The sequence below is a fragment of the Poecile atricapillus genome, chromosome 1 (genome assembly GCF_030490865.1).
Source record: "Poecile atricapillus isolate bPoeAtr1 chromosome 1, bPoeAtr1.hap1, whole genome shotgun sequence".
Taxonomy (NCBI): Eukaryota; Metazoa; Chordata; class Aves; order Passeriformes; family Paridae; genus Poecile; species Poecile atricapillus.
The window spans coordinates 174563261-174581140 of record NC_081249.1 but is presented as its reverse complement, the minus strand read 5'-3'; the positions used below and the strand labels follow the sequence as shown (position 1 = coordinate 174581140).

The window sequence follows — 17880 nt, the reverse complement described above, 5'->3', positions numbered from 1 at the left end:
TGTTTTTGATCTGGTGTAGGAAAGCAAGCTTCATTTTAGTAACAGCACTTTTTCTGTTCTCATCCGATAGGAATGTGTCACTTTTAAAGCTCTTTTATGATCAGTGTTTGTTCTGCTGTTTGTTGGTTTTGAATTGTAGCAATTTTAAAATGCAGATTAAAATTTGCTGTTTTAAAAAATAGGTAAGCTTGACATGTTTCTGATAAGCTTTAGGAAAACATGCTAAAAAACTGCTGGGGCATTTAGAGAGAGATCTGGAACCATATTCCAGTACTCTGTAACAAGACTACCTGGTATGTCTTAAATATTTACCTTCAGGCAAGCGTGCAGTGGTGCTTTGAGGTATTTTACTGTGGATTTGTCTAGGGCATCAACAAGGCTCCCAGTATTTGGTATCTAAGTGGATATTGCAGCTACCAGGGAATTGGTGTGATGCTTTTTGATTGTTCCTGTGTTCTTAATTCCAAAATGTCTGTAATATGCCAGCTTCTACTCGTGATTTTTACCAACTTGGTGCTCAGGACCAGGGTAATGAACTAGAAGGGCCTGGCAAAAATGTGATTTTAAGCAGCTCCCTTGGTGGCCCAAGATTATCAGGCAGCCCTGTTGGGTCTGCTGGTCCCCTTTGATTTAATACTAAGAGAGGTTCAGCATATGGCAGTGTTTTGCAGCACCTTTCCTCCCTCACCTAATCCTTGCTGGGGCTTGGCTCTCAGCTGCCTAGTCAAAAGTAACCACCAGGCCAGACACTCAAAACAGTGTCTGAGATTCTCAGATTCTGATAATACTCCTAAGAGTTTATTTTGCCCTGCTGTAACTTGCCATTTTTCTGCTTCGAGTTTGCTGCCATGGTGCTGGCTTGCTACTGAGATTTGATGTCTGAAGGAATTAAATTAGACATCAATTGACTGAAATGTCCATCTCACTCAGAGGTGTGCTTTGGGGCACTCAAGATGAGGTTCCTCCTGTGCTTTTGAGTAGCCTCTCTCAAGCTCAGGTGATGGTGGGGAGGCAGCAGCTCAATCCATTGCCAATGTGACACAAATTTGGCATCTTTGAGAGAGAGCAGAGAAGAGCAAAGAGCCTTGGGCTGGAGGCAAGGTGACCTGCGAGTGTGGGTTGTGATGCCCTGTGCTGATAGACTGTCTCCTTCCTTCTCAGTCTGCTTTTGCAGAAACTGTTAAAAAAATTTGTATTGAGGCTGTGTTGAAAGAACACACGTAAAGGATGATGGGAGAATTTTGTTGTCCCTGCTGGATTAAGCCATCAAAGTCCAGAGATCCTCTCACAGTGTGTGGAGGCTGGAGGGGAATGGTACAGGGGCTGTGCATCCACTGCAGTCCTGCAGAAGAGACTGGAGCACTGCACAAGTGCTGCCACATCTGTGACCTGTGCAAAGCCCTTTTTTTATGGGCACTGCTTCATTGCTTGGGGAAAATCAGAGGAATGGAGAAGATGCCTCTGGGAAGGAGTGCCAGAGGGCCTGGAGGGTTTGAGGGTATGGGAGTGTTCCTGGAGAGAAGTGACAAATTTTGACTATGGTGCAAAGAAAACCTTGTCTTTCTCCTGAAAAAAAGTTACTTGTAGGAACTTATTTTCACAGCACATCCATGAAATGAGGAGGTGGTTTTGCTCCTGTCTTTTCAGATGAGTAGCTGTGGCAAGTAAAATTGAAGTGAAAATTTTCTGAGGTTTAGGGTGCCAAATCTCTGACCACTTAAAGCTTTTTTTTTTGACAAATATTACAACTCCAACAATTTTTGTTAAACACCCAGTGAGCTTCTGCTTTAAGTGTACTGACACCTGGCTCTGAGTGGCCCACCCACCGTCACAGGGGCAAGGACCAAATTTCTGTATGTCTTCATGGCAGGCCAAGTTTTGGGAAGGAGGTGAACTACAGAGCCAGGCACTGAGTAGGAGGAAAAAATGTATATTGAATAGCTGTGTGTTCAGAGCCAATTCTTCATTTTTGGGCACTGAATCTTTCTTGTAGTGGCCACTTTTTGATCATCTGGTTTAAGAGGGAAAACTAACCTGTATCCACAAAGGAATCTGATTGAGATATATTGCCAGCTTCAGTTCTGTGGTTGCTGATGACCCGTGGCTGTCTCTGCAACCTGTGTAAGATTTTATCTTGTCTGCAGTGCATTGTATGGCTCTGTGACACCAACATGAAACTAAACCAGCTTGGAAGCCAATGTATCAGTGCAGAGCAGTCCTCCTGGTAGCTTATTTCACCTTTTTAAACCAATAAACGTCCTGGGACAGATGGGCAAAGTAGGTGAGCTCCCCATTTAGTCCTTGAAGTGATTCTCTTAGTTTATGGTGACAAGCTCAGATTTGCCATATGGCTGCACTTGCAGAATTTAACACTTTCATTATCTGCCTGTGCTCAGCCTGTGCAGTGACAAAAGCTTTGCCTTGTGTGCTGCACCAAGCCACCGTCTGGCTGCAAACTTGGAAGAATCTCAAAATGTTAATTTTCATGGGATAAAGTAACCATCAAGGGATTAGCATGCCAGGAGAGGAGAACAAACGCATTCTGTTCAGCCTAGAAGATACTCTTACCACGGGAGGTTTGTGCTGAGGGATGGGGAATACAAACATACTTAACAGGCAGGAAGGCGGTGTTGTGCTGACACTAAAGATGGACACAGAAAATCTCTTGCTTTTGTTACTGTAGCAGTAAGAGGAGGAGTGCACAGGCTGCGTGGACAACTAAAAACCCACAGAGTGGGATTTATATCCTCAGTATGCTCTGGAGCAGCACTCGTGGGCCATCCATTAACAGGCAAGAACTAGCAAGGAACTGTGTCGTGCATGGCCATGTTCCCTTTCCTGGGCCATCCACCGCTGATTCTAACTCCACACATTGCTTCCCAGCCTGGCGAAAATGAAATGTTTTCCTTCTGCGTTTGCTTAGTGCCTGCAGTCAGGCTGGAGGAGCACCCCATGTCACTGGAGGGTGTCTGCACTGCCTGGGGCTGTGCAAAGTGTTTGGATGCTGCTTCAACCTTCATTAAAGCCACCAGTTTCATCAGGGGCTGCCTCCAGGCGTTTTGGGTCTGCAGACCAGTCTCTGCAGTAACTGATGTTACATTTCTGTATATCTGGGCATCCTGCAGCTCTTGCCACTTGCTGCCAAGCTGTGGAAAGGGGATGCCATTTCTCAGCTGCTCTGACTACACTCACACTGATGTGTTTTCTTAGTTGGTGGGTCTAGTCCATGTTTTCAGCCTTGTGGAGAAAGGCAAAGTTTTGTGTATGTAGCAGGAATGGGTTCAAATGACTGTGACCTTTAAAAGGAGCATGAAAATTTGGGAAGCTAACAAGGTCAAATGCACCTTGTCATTCTTTTAAATGCAATTATCCTTGGCAACTGGGTCTTTTCCCTGTGTTTGCAAGCTGCCAGCATCATTGCATCATCCAGGAATCTTAAACTGCTACACTCAAGTCAGCCCTTTCCTTCCTTGGAGGATTCTTGGGAGATTCAAGGTGTTTTCAGCTCACTTCCTGCGTACCCTTTAGGGGGAGCTGAAATTCCCAAACAGACTGAAACTTCTCAGGTTGCAAAAAAAATGAGAAGAAGCTCTCTCCAGTGATGCCACTTAGTTTTGTGCTGGGAGTCCAAGGAGGCTTTATGGGGAGTGCAGTGAGCTGGCAATTCCCTCTCCTCCCTTGCACCCTCCTTTGTGGCTGGGTTGCCCCAAAAGTTGCTCTGGCAGCAGAAGGTCCTGGATTATGGGTTTGGGGAGCAAGTGAGTTCACAGCACACCCTTCATCTGCTCTCTATTTGTTTTCCACCACGCTGGTTACCCTTTGGCAGGGCAGACAATCAGGCACCACGTGTTGGTGTGCTGTCCTACCCCGTGGCAGCCCACAATCCGTGTGGGTGCACTCTGGGTTCAAAGGTCTTTTTAAATTGCTGCAGATCAATACTGCATGGCAAGGGAAGCAAAATATGCTGCAGAGAGGCCTTCCCAGGTAAACAAGACAGCAAAGTCCAGCAGAATTGTGCTGGTTTGTGGAAGTGCCACTGTAAAATCTCATTCTTGGGTTTGTTTTTTTTGTGTATACAAAATATGTGGATGGTTGAAATCTCACTCACAAAGTTCTTTCTGTGTTCTCTCTGTCCTTTGAGGATTACATTTCTCTTCAGTGTGAAAGCTGTGACAGAATTCATTATTGTCTCAGGCATGATGGTTGGGCTTATTTTGGTTATGCAATGTGTGCAGGGAGCAGGGGGAGCTGGCAGTGCAAGGGGAGTCCTTGTCTTCTGCACACCATCTTCATTCCCAGTGTCTACCTGCAAAGCTGGGGGTTATTTCCCCATTTACTCAGGTCAACCATTTCAAATGTGGTTTTGAACCACTCTGGACAATAAACTGTGGAGGCGAGTGGGCATGATTTACCTGTGCAAATGTCCAAAGCCCTGTCTCAGTGTGCTGTAGCCTCGCAGGCGCTGTGTGTTCTGCCGTGTGAGCCATCAGCAAGTCAGTACAGGTCTGTGGAAAATTACCTGAATACTGAAAAACCTTTGATTCCAAAATAATTCTTTGCATTTTTGGTGGGATTATCACAACTTCTTTATTTTTTTCCTGGTATTGGCTGGGTGGGGAGTGACTTGTAACCCCAAGGTTCTCAGACTTCTGCCTTTTTTTCTCACCCCGTGATCTCTGGCAGTCATAACACACAGAAATCATGACAGTGTATTTTTCCACAAACGAATGATATCATAAATGAAGATTAGGGGTTATTTTGTCCTCTGGCATAACAGGCTATTTGCAGTGGAGGCCTTCTGCCTGCTCTGGAAGGTTAAAGAGAGGACAGGTTAGTGTGTGGGAGATTTAATTCGTACTTAAATACCTGGGATATAATGGTAAAGGCGAGAAAGCAGAACGCAGGGGAAGTAAGGATACATCTTTGTGCGTGGTGCCTGTGCGTGGATGTACGTGTGCTCGTTTTTTTGGGTTCGCTTCAGACCGACTCTGCTGCAAATCATCCGGGTCCGAGGCTCCAATCCCTCTTTTTCCCAAGCAATGAGCACCGCATTCACCTTCCTCGGTGCCGGAGGCTCCAACCCGCAAACCTTTTTGTCGCCAGCCGCGGGCAGCAGCCCGGCGTGCGCTTCCTCCCGTGCTAATAATTCTCTTGTGTCAGAATAAAGCTCTCGTGGTTTTGTTCTGAGAAGGGATGCGGCCGTTCGCCAGGTAAAATCCCAACGCAAAACATAAGGGTTAAAATAGCGGGGGGAAAGAGAGAGAGCTCCGGTGTCTCCCCGGGTCGGGGTCGGGGAGGAGGAGGACGGGCGAGCCTCCCCCCCACACCCGGGATGCTAAAGCGGCGAATAAATAGGGCATCTGTGGAGGAGGGGTTTCCTCTGCCATGCCTGCCTGCTCGCACAGACGGTTCCCCCCTTGCAGCTTGGGATTTGCAGGCTGAGGAATGGTTTTCTCGTGCGAACCGTAAGTGCCGTGTGGGTGCGCGGTGCCGGTGGGTTCTGGCGGAGCAGCGGGACCCGGCGGCCTCGGGGGGGGAGTGATGGATGCGCTCGCCGCAGCTCGCCTTGGACGAGCCGATGAGTGGGAAGTGCGGCACGTTAGCAGCAGGAATAGTGCTCAGGGGCCTCTGGCTTGCGATCAGCTGTGTTTGGGGCTGGCACCCGAGGCGGTGGAGAGCCTTGACAACGTCCTTTGGGCTCGCCGGCGGGGTGACGCGAGAAAAGCCTCCCCCAAAGCGTCCTCCGGCGCGCACGCAGCCCAGGGACACGGGGCGGCTGGCACGGCACCGGCACCGACACCGACCGAGAAAGGCCTTGCCTTCCATGAGAAAGGCCTAAGATTTGCCTTTGGCATCACCTCTTCAAACCGCGTCTTTTGTCCCTCACTCGGTTAAGCTCCCCCTGCGAGTCACTGAACAAAGGTTTCCTGGGCTGTGCATCTCATTTGCTTTGCCGCTGGTAAACAATCCTGTCAGCTGGCAGGGCCATTTCAGCCCCTCCTCCTCCTCCTCCAAAAGACATGCACGGAGTCGCTTTTTCTGATGACATTTGCGCTTGTGAAGGAGAGTTTGGAATATACGCCAGGATGTTTTTTGTTCTTTAAGACACTAAAATTTGAATGCAACTATTTACCTTATTTGAGCTTCCCCCGTACTCTTTCCTACAGCATTTTGACAGCTAAAGCAAAGCATTAGGGCATGCATTTTGTAATTCTTTTTGTTGGTGTGAATACATTTCAATCAACTTGAAAGCTCCTCCTACTTCTAGGTAATTCCTCAGTAGTTATTACACATATACTGTGTATTTCTGGGGCCTTGCAATGATTCAGCCTGAGACAGCTTAATGCTTTTCTCTTGTAACCCAATGCTGGCAACTTCATTGAGGGTATTAAGACCCAAATCCAATCTCGAGTTAGGTCCGTTAGTCCTTCTGTTCACTTTTGCAGCCAGCTTTTAGTTATAATCTCCTACTTTTGTTCTTTTTCTGCCACATCTATTGTGGTGTAAAGATTAATATATTTAAAAACTGGCTTTGTTTGTCTTATTCCAGTCAACTTGCACATGTGTCTAAGTGCTAATCAGGGTGGATTTTTTAGCTTGGCCCTTTGCAAAGGACAAGACAAGTCTGAATTTGTCAGGGTTTTTTTAGATTAGTTGTGATGTCTTTTATTGGATTTTTTATTATTATTACCTTTTTCTTTCTGGAGGCATGTTGAATTGTGGCAGGTGAGTTCTCAGTGCAAAGTGAACAATGGATAAGTAGGCCTTTTTTCTGTAAACAGTAAGTGTTTCCCATTTGACCCATCTTGAGAATCACACTTCAGAAAGGAAGAATTCTATCAACAGTGGTGGCACCTTCCAGCCTCTGGAAGAAGCAGGTTTTCTTTGCTGCACTTGAACTTTTAGTGCTGTTAATTCACTGTATGTTGGCTGATTGATCACCTGGATCTAGCTGGAGGCTTTTGCCTCCAGGCTTGGAGACTTGCAATATGCACCCCCACCCAGATTCCAGAAGGGCTGTCTCTTTCCCCAGAAATGGTCAGGATGCATCTCAAAAGAGTTCATGAAGTTTCTTTCATGCAAAGATCAGGTGATTTGTAAGAATATTTTCAGGGTGCAGATATGCATCTGAGAGTGGTGGTTGCAAATTAAGGCTTTTGTGGACGTAATTAGTTTGTTTCACTCTTGAGCTGTAGCCAGGGAAATGGCAGCTGCCTATGACTTCTGTGCAAGCTGAGGATGCTGATGTTTTTCATCAGTTTACTTCTTGTTTCAGTGTAGAACCCTGTGCTTTTCCTTGGGCTGTGTCTCTGCTGACAGGAGATCAGCCAGTGTGAATGTCTGGACAAGGTTGCCTTTCCATTTATGCACTTCTCTTAGGTTTTTGTTCTTCTTTGGCTGCTTAGCTCAAGTTGGAGATGAATGGCTTAATGTGTTAAGGGTGTTTAAATGATTAGCAAATGCCAAATTCTATCCAGAATAAATAACAGATTAAATTACTTAATTACAATGGTGTGTCTAATGGCAATTGCTAGAAAGTAAATACAAGCTCTCAGTTCCACAATGATGCTGTCTTTGAGACTGTTGCTTCTGGTAACACTAGAAGATAAAGATCCTCATGGTGACATTCATAACTTAAAAATCAGAGCGATTTCTAAGCCAAAATTATATTGCACTGGTGTGAAAAAAGCCACTCTTTGACTCTAAAACTGTTGCTTTTTAAGTTTGTCTATTGTACTTTCAGTCATAAATACATTTATTTATAGTCTAATAGTCCTTGGTTTTGCTTTGGACTTCCTTTGGCTGTTTTCATCTATCCACTATGCAGACTGAAGAAAGATGTTTAGCAACCTGTGAATTTTTCTGCAATGCAGGTTAGGGATGGGTGGATAGAGGCAGAGAAGGGAGCACAGGGAGGCAGAGATGATCCTGAGCAGCACAGTAAGCTCAGCAGGTCAGCTGTGCTATCAGATGCTCCTGACATGTGCATGTCTCCATAGCAGTTGTGGGAAGCATCATAGAATATACAGGAATTGCCACAGAATACAGTCAGGGACTGGGCAGACATCAAGCCTTGCTTTCCTTCCAACTGGCCTGAAGTCATGCAGAGTTAATAATACAACAGTGTAGGTGTTCAGCTCAGACTCTTCCATTCTGTGCTCAACATGGAGCCTGTATTGTCCATCTCTCCAGGGAAAAAGGCTTCCTGAGTCACCTGCCATTGGAGGGCCATGTGCCTTGGGAGTCACTGGCCCTGCTGAGCATGGTAACCAGCCAGCTCCAAATTAACTGGTGGGAATAGGGCAGAGGAAGAATTAGTTCTCCTGGGTAAATAACTGCCAAGCCCATGACAGCACAAGAAAATGATGCAGTGACATGTTTATTGAGTACCACTTGCTTAAAACCAAAGCAGCAAGATTTATACAGCAGCTGTTTGCTTTGGAGCCAGATGCTGTCTGCATACAGGGTTGAACTTGGGACCAGAGTTCTGAAAAAAAGCTTGTTAAGAAAAGCAAGAGCAGCTTTTGTCATCCACTGGTTTCCTCTCAATCTGCTGCAGCAGTGGAAGACAGAGTCCATGTAAAGGGACAGAGGCAGGTGCTTTGCACCAGTGTCATCAGCTTTGTGGGTGCAAGGCAGGAACAAGGTGGACCCTGGACTTGGGCCAAATCCTTCAGGCTGGCTTACAGGCTTACATCAGTTAGACAATACTAGTTTTACTTTTGGAGAGTGCAGAATTGCTAAATACCTGCCAGGAGTTTCAGTGTAGGACTGTGTTGTTCTTGCTTTCCTTGTAAAACAACTGAAAGTACTGCCTGGTGGTTTTGGGACAAAAGGTAGGGGAAGCTTTCCGTGCTGCTAATCCGTATGAGGCCCTAAACTTTCTGGCCTTGCTCTGTAAACAATAGGACTGAAGAAATCCAGCAGGATCATTCCCATATCTCCTCCATAAGTGATTTACCTTAAATCAAGTGTCTAGCTGACGTGTTTATCCTCTTTGGTTACCTTAAGGTTGTTAATAAGATCAGTTGTTGCTTACAGGGTGGCATATTCATTTTGGATTAGGTGTCCTGCATATCTTCTGTCCTTGTATCATCAGGCAGTTGCAAAAGCCATTCATTAGAGACAGTTTGAACCCTCTCCTCTAAAACTTGCCAGGATGCTTTGGCAGCAGGCAGGACAGTGGGCCAGGAAACTGTCCAGGTCCCCTGTGTGGGCAGTTCTCCATTGAAGCAATCTGTCCCTGCATGAGATTACATGAGATTACAACTCTCACCCTTCCCCAGTCCCAGCTTGCACAAGACATGTGTTGCCAAGTACATCAGGGCTCTACTCAGACCCCTCAACAGTCCCCTGCATCTGGGGACGTGCACCTTGTGCAAGCTGTCCTTGCAGTCCCACTGCTGGTTTTGTTTGTGGTGACAGTTTCCAGCCACTGTGGCCAATGAATGGGAAACGTTTCAGCCTTTTCACAATACAGACTTTAATTTTTTGTGCTGCACTTGACTTAAATAATTGAGGCTCATCTTGATAGTTTTTGGAGCACACAGTAGCTAAAGGTTTAATTTGTGAGTTTGCATTTTAGAAATCACATGCAAGGTTCAAAAATTCATCCTAAGGCACAAGAACATAACTAGAGATCAGGAGACCAGTGCAGGGAAGCAATGCTGGCTAAGAAGTGGACTCTGCCTAGGACATGGGTGGAATGATTTCATCTGACTTTAGAGTCTGCAGTATTGGTATTTATAGTATTGCAGGGTAGACCATTGCAGTTCTGGGGAGAAACGCATGCATTTCGGTACAGTTCATCTCATCTTGTGATCTGGATGTTAAGGTATGCTTATGTTAAGGATGCCTTTTTAGTAATTTTTGTTGGGAATTTCTATAAATGAGAATTTCAAGAAAAATTTGAGAACAGTGAGGTAGTTCACCAGATATTCCTTCAACACACGGAGACAAATTTGCAAAAACATCAAAGCATTCTGCTTGGGTAATTTGAGTGGCTAATATGGATATGGAGGCTTGACATGGGAATATGCTGCTAAGGCTGGAAGTAAAAAAAAAAGTTTGTCTGCAATTTGATAGCTGTGCTACAAACAGCTGTAAGAAAAGTAAATGCTCTCAATGGTTTATTTGCTTGTCTGCTGCACAAGTCTCCCTGGCCATTTGATATTCTCTTCCATCAGGATTGTTTTTCAAATTTTTCACCTGCCCGGGGAGTCTGACATATCTCTGCATGTTTGTGTGGTGTTTAGATGAGCTTTTAATGTTGTAGTGGTACAAGTTCTATAGTAGCTGTTGTTCAGGCCTTCTCCTCTCCTGTCAGCATCCAGAGGGTGCTGAGGCCCTGGCACAGAGCAGCTGTGGCTGCCCCATCCCTGGAAATGTTCAAGGCCAGGTTAGATGGGGCTTGGAGCAACCTGGAATAGTGGAAGGTGTTCTTGCCCATGGCTGGTTTGAACAAGGTGACCTTTCAGGCCCTTCCAACCCAAACTATTTTGTGATTTTCCCTGGGTGTTGGACTGGTGGTTTGTGCAGATTCTGCCTCTCTTGGCAGAGTGGTGCTTTGTTGGTTAGTGTGAGCCTGTTGGTTGCTAAAGAAGACACCGAGCAAAATCCACAGCAGGGAAGTAAGACCATAGATACCCATTTTAGTTTAACTGTGGCAAATCGTGGTACAAATTTCCTCTTAGATGAATGTCCAGTGCTCCCTAGCTCTGCCTTCACCTTTCTTATACAGTTTCACTAAAGCCTTCAGCCAAGACTTGCTTGTAGCTGTAGAGCAGAGGCCTGCTGAGCCAGTTTAGGTAGGTTTTGACTAAAACAAGGCACCAATATACAGGCAGCAGCTTGATGCGACATGGCTTCATAAAGCCATGCCTGTCATCACCTCCTGCTAACATCCTTTCCACTGATTGACCGTTTTTGTAATAAAATGTTCTTCCTGGTTTGCTTAGGGTGAAGAAACTGAAGGAAACATTTGCTTTTATACAACTATTGGACAAAAACATGAGTAACCTTCGCACCTGGTTGGCCCGGATTGAGTCTGAGCTTTCCAAGCCTGTTGTTTATGACATCTGTGATGACCAAGAAATCCAGAAGAGACTGGCAGAACAGCAGGTGGGAAATAGCAGCAGGCAGAGTAAATGAGCTAAAATGCTGCTGATTGGTCCTGGTATAAAATCACCTGTTTCTTTTCTTTAGCGAGCCCTTCTGACTGTTTGCTTTGCATGGCGTGTTCTTGCCAAGATGCGTTACATGGAAATATTTTATTTGCTTGCAGTGATTTCAGTATTGTGTTGGATTATCCCCACTTCTCCCTGCCCCACTTCACCCAAGGAAAACACACAAAATACAAACAAAAGCAACTTTGTTCGGTTCAGTACAGCAGACTTCCTGAGGACTAGGCAGGGCACAGGCAGTGGGCAGAGTACATGAGGATGACTTAGACTGACAAGGCGCAAATGCTGCTCTCTGCAAAGTGGCCGTGACAGATCCAAGTGCTGGGATTTGATGCATTGCCCTCGCTGGCTCCAGTTCTTGTCCCTTCCTTGCAGACAGCAGAGCAAGCTTAGCAGAGCAGGATGCTTTGGCTTTGGAAGGTGGATATGTGCAGACACACCTTTGGCTGAGGTTTGATCCAGAGGCAGGCTGAAGATCCCTCAGGGCTAGGGGAGCTGGCGCGTGAATCCTGCTGAGACAAGTGTGAACCAACCTTGCACTGCTGGGTGCTGCTGGTGGGCATTTATCCAAGGCAGTGGCTTACCAGGGGGATCTTAGGAGAGAAGTTGGATAGTCCTGGAGTAAATTTCTCTAGCCAGCAGCCAAGCAAGGAAAAGGAACTTCTCCAAAGCACAGACTTGCTGGTGGAGTCATCCTTTGCTTGTAAGTCTGACCAGGTTCTAAGTGCTTGGCTGTCATCTGGCCTTTGTGTTAAACAGCAATACTTGCCCAAAAACTAAAGATCAAGAGTAAGTCTGTCAAGTTTGAAAGCTTGGAAGCTTTATGGCATGTACCTTCAGGAACATTTATTGGTATCCTTCCCACCTTTTCCATCTTTTCTCTCTGGCTTCTGCTTTCATGTCCAAGGATCCCTGAGTGACCCAGACCTCTGTTCTCTGCTGGTTGGTGTGGCTGTCCTTGTACTCATGTCCCAGATGCCACAGGAAGGGCCAGCTCCTGTGTGGCAGGATTGGAGGTGGCTCCCACTGACTGCATTGCAGGAGCTGGTCAAACTCTAGAAGCCTTGGCCCAGCACCTCTCATGGTTTCATCTGCATTGTGAATGATCATGTAAACAACAAAGAAATATTCTTCTTCTCATTGAAACCTTTTGCATTCTCAAAGGCCGTGATAAATTGCCAGGCAGAGCAGAGCATGGAGCACAAAGGAATTGTGTCCAAACTAATTTATTTTTATTATAAGCATTCAAGCTTCAGCTGGCTATAAGAGCCATCATTTGCTGCTCAAAGCTACTTACTGCTTCAGTTTTTTGGATGCTGTTTTAAATACAGACCTCTAGACTCCTACAAGTAGCTGTTTAGCAGGCTGAGTACAAGAAGACTGTGCTGACTAAAAAGACCTCAGTAAAAAGAAAAGCTGCTTTTGCTCTGCATTAGTGAAACATTTGTGTGAATGCAACAAGTAGAAAGATCTTTCCTGGCTTTATCTGAACAATTATTTCAGCAAGAGCAGATCAATGGTGAGAAATATGCCCTACAGGCTTCTTTTATTTGACATCCATGACTGGATGTCAAATAAATGTCAATACCTGTGCAGTCTTGAATAATGAAATTTAAAAGCCTTGTGTATCCACTGAGGTGTTTTATGGCATGTTTGTTCAATTAAAAGATGACAATTACAACATGAATAATATTAATTTTAAGATTGCAAAGGTGTTTCACTAATGCAAAAATCTAGCAGTGTGTAGTCTGTTAAAGCTCTCTGGGCAATGCTATGCAGAGTTGAAGGAATGCTACCTTTTGGGGCTCCATATATGTTCCTTACCCTCTCCCTTAGTTTGTTGTATTTGTCTCACTTAATGCAATCAGGTCATTGGGAAAACAGCAGGGATTCTGTCTAGGCTATTCCATGAACCCAGGCATGGTCTGAAGTGATGTGATCATGTCAGCAACATTACCATAGTGCAAGTTAGAATTAATTTGTAATCTGTGGTCAGGATTCTCATTTTCACTAATATACCTGTAAATCCAGTGGAATTTAATGAATTCAGAAGAGACTCTCCAGGTACCAGTAGTGAGGCAGAGCCTGCTCCCAGCTGTGGGCCCTGTGTTGAAAAGACACTGATGCATCTTACTCAGTAAATAGCTGCCAGTCCCTAGTAACTTGTAAAAAATTCTGTTGGGTCTTCTTCTGACAGTCTCACCCATGTAAAGAATTTCACTTCTACATTCCTTAAAGCTGTTCATTACGACAAATCCCACAAGCCATATTTTAACCATTTATGGCTCAGCCCTTGGTTCAGGTATGCTTGTAACCACTGAGAACTGCCACTGAGTGGTTCTCAACTCCTTGCAGCCTGTTGACTTCTATGAAAAATCTTCCTTCAATTCATTTTGTATTTACTACGAGTTATGTCTATTTTGGGGGGGTTTATTTGTTTTATGTTGTTTGGGGTTTTTTTTTAAGTCTAGAGCAAAACCAATTCTGCTTCATCTGTTGACTGAAATCAGTAAATACCATTTAATGAGAACTCCACTTTTGTCAGGAAAATACTCATTTGTGTTTGTTGCTCTAGTGTTATTCAAGCAAAAGTCTCTGTATCCTTCATTAGAAAAGCCAGAAATGGGTTGAAAAAATTGAATTGTAATGGCTATTGTCATTTTATTAATATTTAAAGTTGGTAGCATAGTACAGATCTGCCTTTTCAATAAGAAATATTTAGATGTGGCTTTTTTTCTGCCTTTCAATTACCCTGATTTTAGGAGTAGTGATGGTACAGGATGAAAAGCCAGACTATCATGGAGGTGCAGGCTCTGAAAAAAACCCTGTAGTGTAGATTAGATAAGAGGTATTTGCCAGACCCTTTACAACAGTCTGTTAGAACAGGAGCCCTACAAGAGGGAATAAAAGTAGTGTAACACCAGGTTCTTGTGTACTGTGTTTGTGTTGTGTGCTGCAGCCTGTGATCAGTCACTAAAATGTATGTACTGCACTAGGAGTTCTCTGATGAGCCTTTCAGTGCAGTAACCTGATATGAAACAGCCATCTTGTGCTGTCAAAATTAATAATTTATTTATGGTATAGGTAAGGTTTGTGTTTTGAATGCACGTTAAATGGTCCAGACTGTTGATGAGAAGATTGAGTTTAGACAGAGACACTAAAGGTGGACAACCCTTTTTTTGCATAGCAGTTTTCTCCTGACCTGTGTCATCTGCACAGCTCATCCTGCTAGTCTTTATTAAAGCTAAATCAGCTTTTCCTGGCATGGGAGTTGCTTTTTCCCCATCCTCTGCAGCATTTTGAAAGGGCATGGCTGAGATGTAGCCACACACATTTCCTCCCACTGACACTATTCTTTTGCCGATGGCAGGACCTGCAGAGAGACATAGAGCAGCACACGGCGGGCGTGGAGTCCGTGTTTAACATCTGTGAAGTCCTGCTACACGACTCAGATGCGTGTGCCAATGAGACAGAGTGTGACTCCATCCAACAAACCACCAGGAGCTTGGACAGACGGTGGAGAAACATCTGTGCCATGTCCATGGAAAGGCGAATGAAGTACGTCTCCTATTCTCCTTCTCCTACAGAAGCCTGTGGCAGCATTCTGAGGAAATGCTGTAGCTTTTGCCACAAGCTGAATTTTGAGGAGTAAAAAAGAATTCAAAGTTGATAGTTAGCTTGTGTTAAAACCTTTCTGTCTTTGCTCTCTCAGAATTGAGGAAACCTGGCGTCTGTGGCAGAGGTTTTTGGATGATTATTCTCGCTTTGAAGATTGGCTGAAAGCATCTGAAAATATAGCAGCTAGGCCTAATTCTTCAGAGGTCTTGTACACACATGCAAAAGAGGAACTGAAGAAATTTGAGGTGAATTTTTTAACTGCCTTTTTTATGCTCAGCATCAGGCTGCTGAATACATATTGTCTGTGCAAAATGCCTGAGTCTCTGGAAAACATTGGTTTGGCATTGGTAGTATTGAGAACATAAATAATTTGGTGAGTGTCCAGCTGTCTCCAAATGTCTGTCTCCAGGATTTTATTTTAATGTGGAGAATACAATGCTCTGAACAGACACTTATAAGTTTAAAGCCTTTCTTTTTATAGGCAAGAGACTTCTGTAGTTTGATGTTTATTCTTTTCTTTCTTTTCATAGTAAGCTAAGTTTGAGCAGATGGTTTAAAATACGGGTCTTAAAATCTGGATTTAGTTTTGCAGTGGGAAGGTCTGTTTTTAAAGGGGAAGGCATCATCTCTCTCAATGGATAATGTCCACATCCTGACTGTTAGCAGGGAATGAGCTCCTGGCTTTGCCTTGCAGGCGTTCCAGCGGCAGATCCACGAGCGCCTCACGCAGCTGGAGCTGATCAATAAGCAGTACCGGCGCCTGGCCCGCGAGAACCGCACCGACTCGGCCAGCAAGCTCAAACAGATGGTGCACGAGGGGAACCAGCGCTGGGATAACCTCCAGAAAAGAGTTGCTTCCATTCTCAGGAGGCTCAAGGTAGGGCACAGTGGGGTGAAGGAGTGAGGAGCACTCGCAGGGTTCTGCAGGAATTACCCATGAGCAAAGCCTACATCAGAGCAACTCTCTGTGTCCTCAACTACAGCAGAGGAGCTCTGGGAGGGTCACTGAGTACATGGAATAAACCTAAACCTAGATTGGTAGCTGAAGAAAAGCTTAAAGGAAGAAGGATTGCAAATTTTGAGATGTCAGTTGCAATACTCACTGCTCCTATCACACTTTCCTTTTACCCACTTGTACTGGGTGGATGTGTTCAGGCACTTGCACCTTTCCATGGATAAGAGGCAGAGAGATAAAAGGGCCGCAAGTGCAGATATGGTTTGGAGCTTCCAACTCAGCTTTACTTCGTGCCAAGTTGTGATTCACCAAGGCATTAAAGATGGAGATGTGATAGAAAGCAGCTCCTGCTGTGCTTCCTGCCTGATCAGGAATGTTGTTGAAGAGTGTATTTGTGACACTTCAAAGAAATATCCTGGTCATCAATTAAACTGATCTCTGGGCACATCTCTGTGCTGTGCCCTGAGGGAAACTTGTCACTGCCAGATTTTTAAATATAGCAGTGCTGCAAGCAACTGACAGGGAAAACTGTTAGCTCCCAGAAGTCAGTGGATGAGGCAAGTGAGAGCAGTGATGGGGTTTGATCTGTGCAGCTATGAATTGTTATAATTGGGATGTTGCATGATACCCTTCCTGAAAATTAAATCCACCCATGAGAACAGGCAAGCTGCATGTCTGTTAGCAGTTTTTGTGGGACATGCCATGCCAAACAGAGCATTAATTACACTGGCATGGTCATCCATGATCCAGCCTCTCCATTGTAAAATCAGTAAAGCTGATTTTAATCTTAGGGTTTTAATTACTTTAATTAGAGATGTGGGTTGCTTCCTTTTGTTTATCTCTGTTTTAAGTTTAGAACAAATTAGTTGTTTAGAACAAGTTAGTCCAAATAACTGTTGCTAGTATAGCAATGTGGGAGAAGGAATGTGTGGAATCAAGAATGTAATTTTATAGAAGCATCTTGAACTGCTAAAATTTTACTCCCTCTTTCATACAAATAATGTACTAGTATAGGGGACTGTTCTAGCATCCCTACAGGAAGAGGACAGGTTTTATACATGGCATGCTGCTGTTTGTGTCCTGATGGCCTGCCTTTAAGGTGAACAGGAGTTTTGAAATAAAACACTGATTTCAGAGCGCTCCTGTGACCTGTCTCTTTTAGTAGCTGAAGTCATGTAACACTGGCTCCTTTTTTCCATCCAGCACTTCACCAACCGGAGAGATGAGTTTGAGGGGACGAGGGAAAGCATCCTTGTCTGGCTCACAGAAATGGACCTACAGCTGACAAATGTGGAGCACTTCTCAAAAAGTAACTTTGATGACAAAATGCGCCAATTAAATGTACGTATCCTTATGAAGCAGTTGTTTACTGTAGCCCAGTTATCCTGTTGGGCTGCCCTTGCCAGACAGAATCATCCATTTTCTGTAACTTCACAACAGCCACCAGATCTCTCTAGGACTATATTTGTTTCAGGACAGTAGTAAATTAAGACATATTGTCTGAATCAAGATTCAGCTGTGCAATATTTAATTCAGATTGAGTGTTCAGGTTCAGTTCTGTCCTACTATTTTCTCCTGACAGTATGTCAGTGACAGTGGTATCTGGCCTGGAAAGCAGCAGGTGCTGCTTAACAGTAAGAGCTACATTCCTAAATTCAGGCATTATTTTCTAGTGCAAATCTTTTTTGAATTGGCTTTGTAGTACAATCTTGCCTCTGATCTCATTGTTTGCAGCTGGGAATGTAAACAGAAATCAGACATCAGGAATGTACAGTGATTCTGAGGAATACGTAGATTTACTGTTGTATAGGCTGGAGGCCCAAGCAACCAAATAAACTTCTTGGCTACTGATAAAAAAATTGTGTGTACCCAACAGAAAAATGAACTCTGATTAGTTTAGTCTGAACTCCCATATCATGATCCCCTTCAGGCTCAGGACACTGCAACCATATTGATGTACACATGGGTGGAAAATGCCACTTCATTTGGAACTGTAATTCTGCTGATAAAACAAACCTTTGGACCTCTTAAGTAAAAAGATATTTGCCAAATTAAATTAGACAACAATGTCAATTGCAGCTTCTCTTTCACTGCAGTGAGCTAGAAAACAGGGACAAACCTTAG

General features: G+C 44.5%; 1 protein-coding gene across 1 annotated transcript in view; it reads left to right on the top strand.

Moving 5' to 3' along the window:
* Positions 1 to 17880, top strand: part of SYNE2 (spectrin repeat containing nuclear envelope protein 2) — a 174126-nt gene that overhangs the window by 144712 nt on the left and 11534 nt on the right. The window contains exons 102-106 of the mRNA XM_058860814.1: positions 10959 to 11121; positions 14554 to 14741; positions 14896 to 15046; positions 15496 to 15678; positions 16960 to 17097. Of these exons, the coding sequence (XP_058716797.1) occupies positions 10959 to 11121; positions 14554 to 14741; positions 14896 to 15046; positions 15496 to 15678; positions 16960 to 17097 (823 nt within the window). The remainder of the gene's footprint in view (positions 1 to 10958; positions 11122 to 14553; positions 14742 to 14895; positions 15047 to 15495; positions 15679 to 16959; positions 17098 to 17880) is intronic.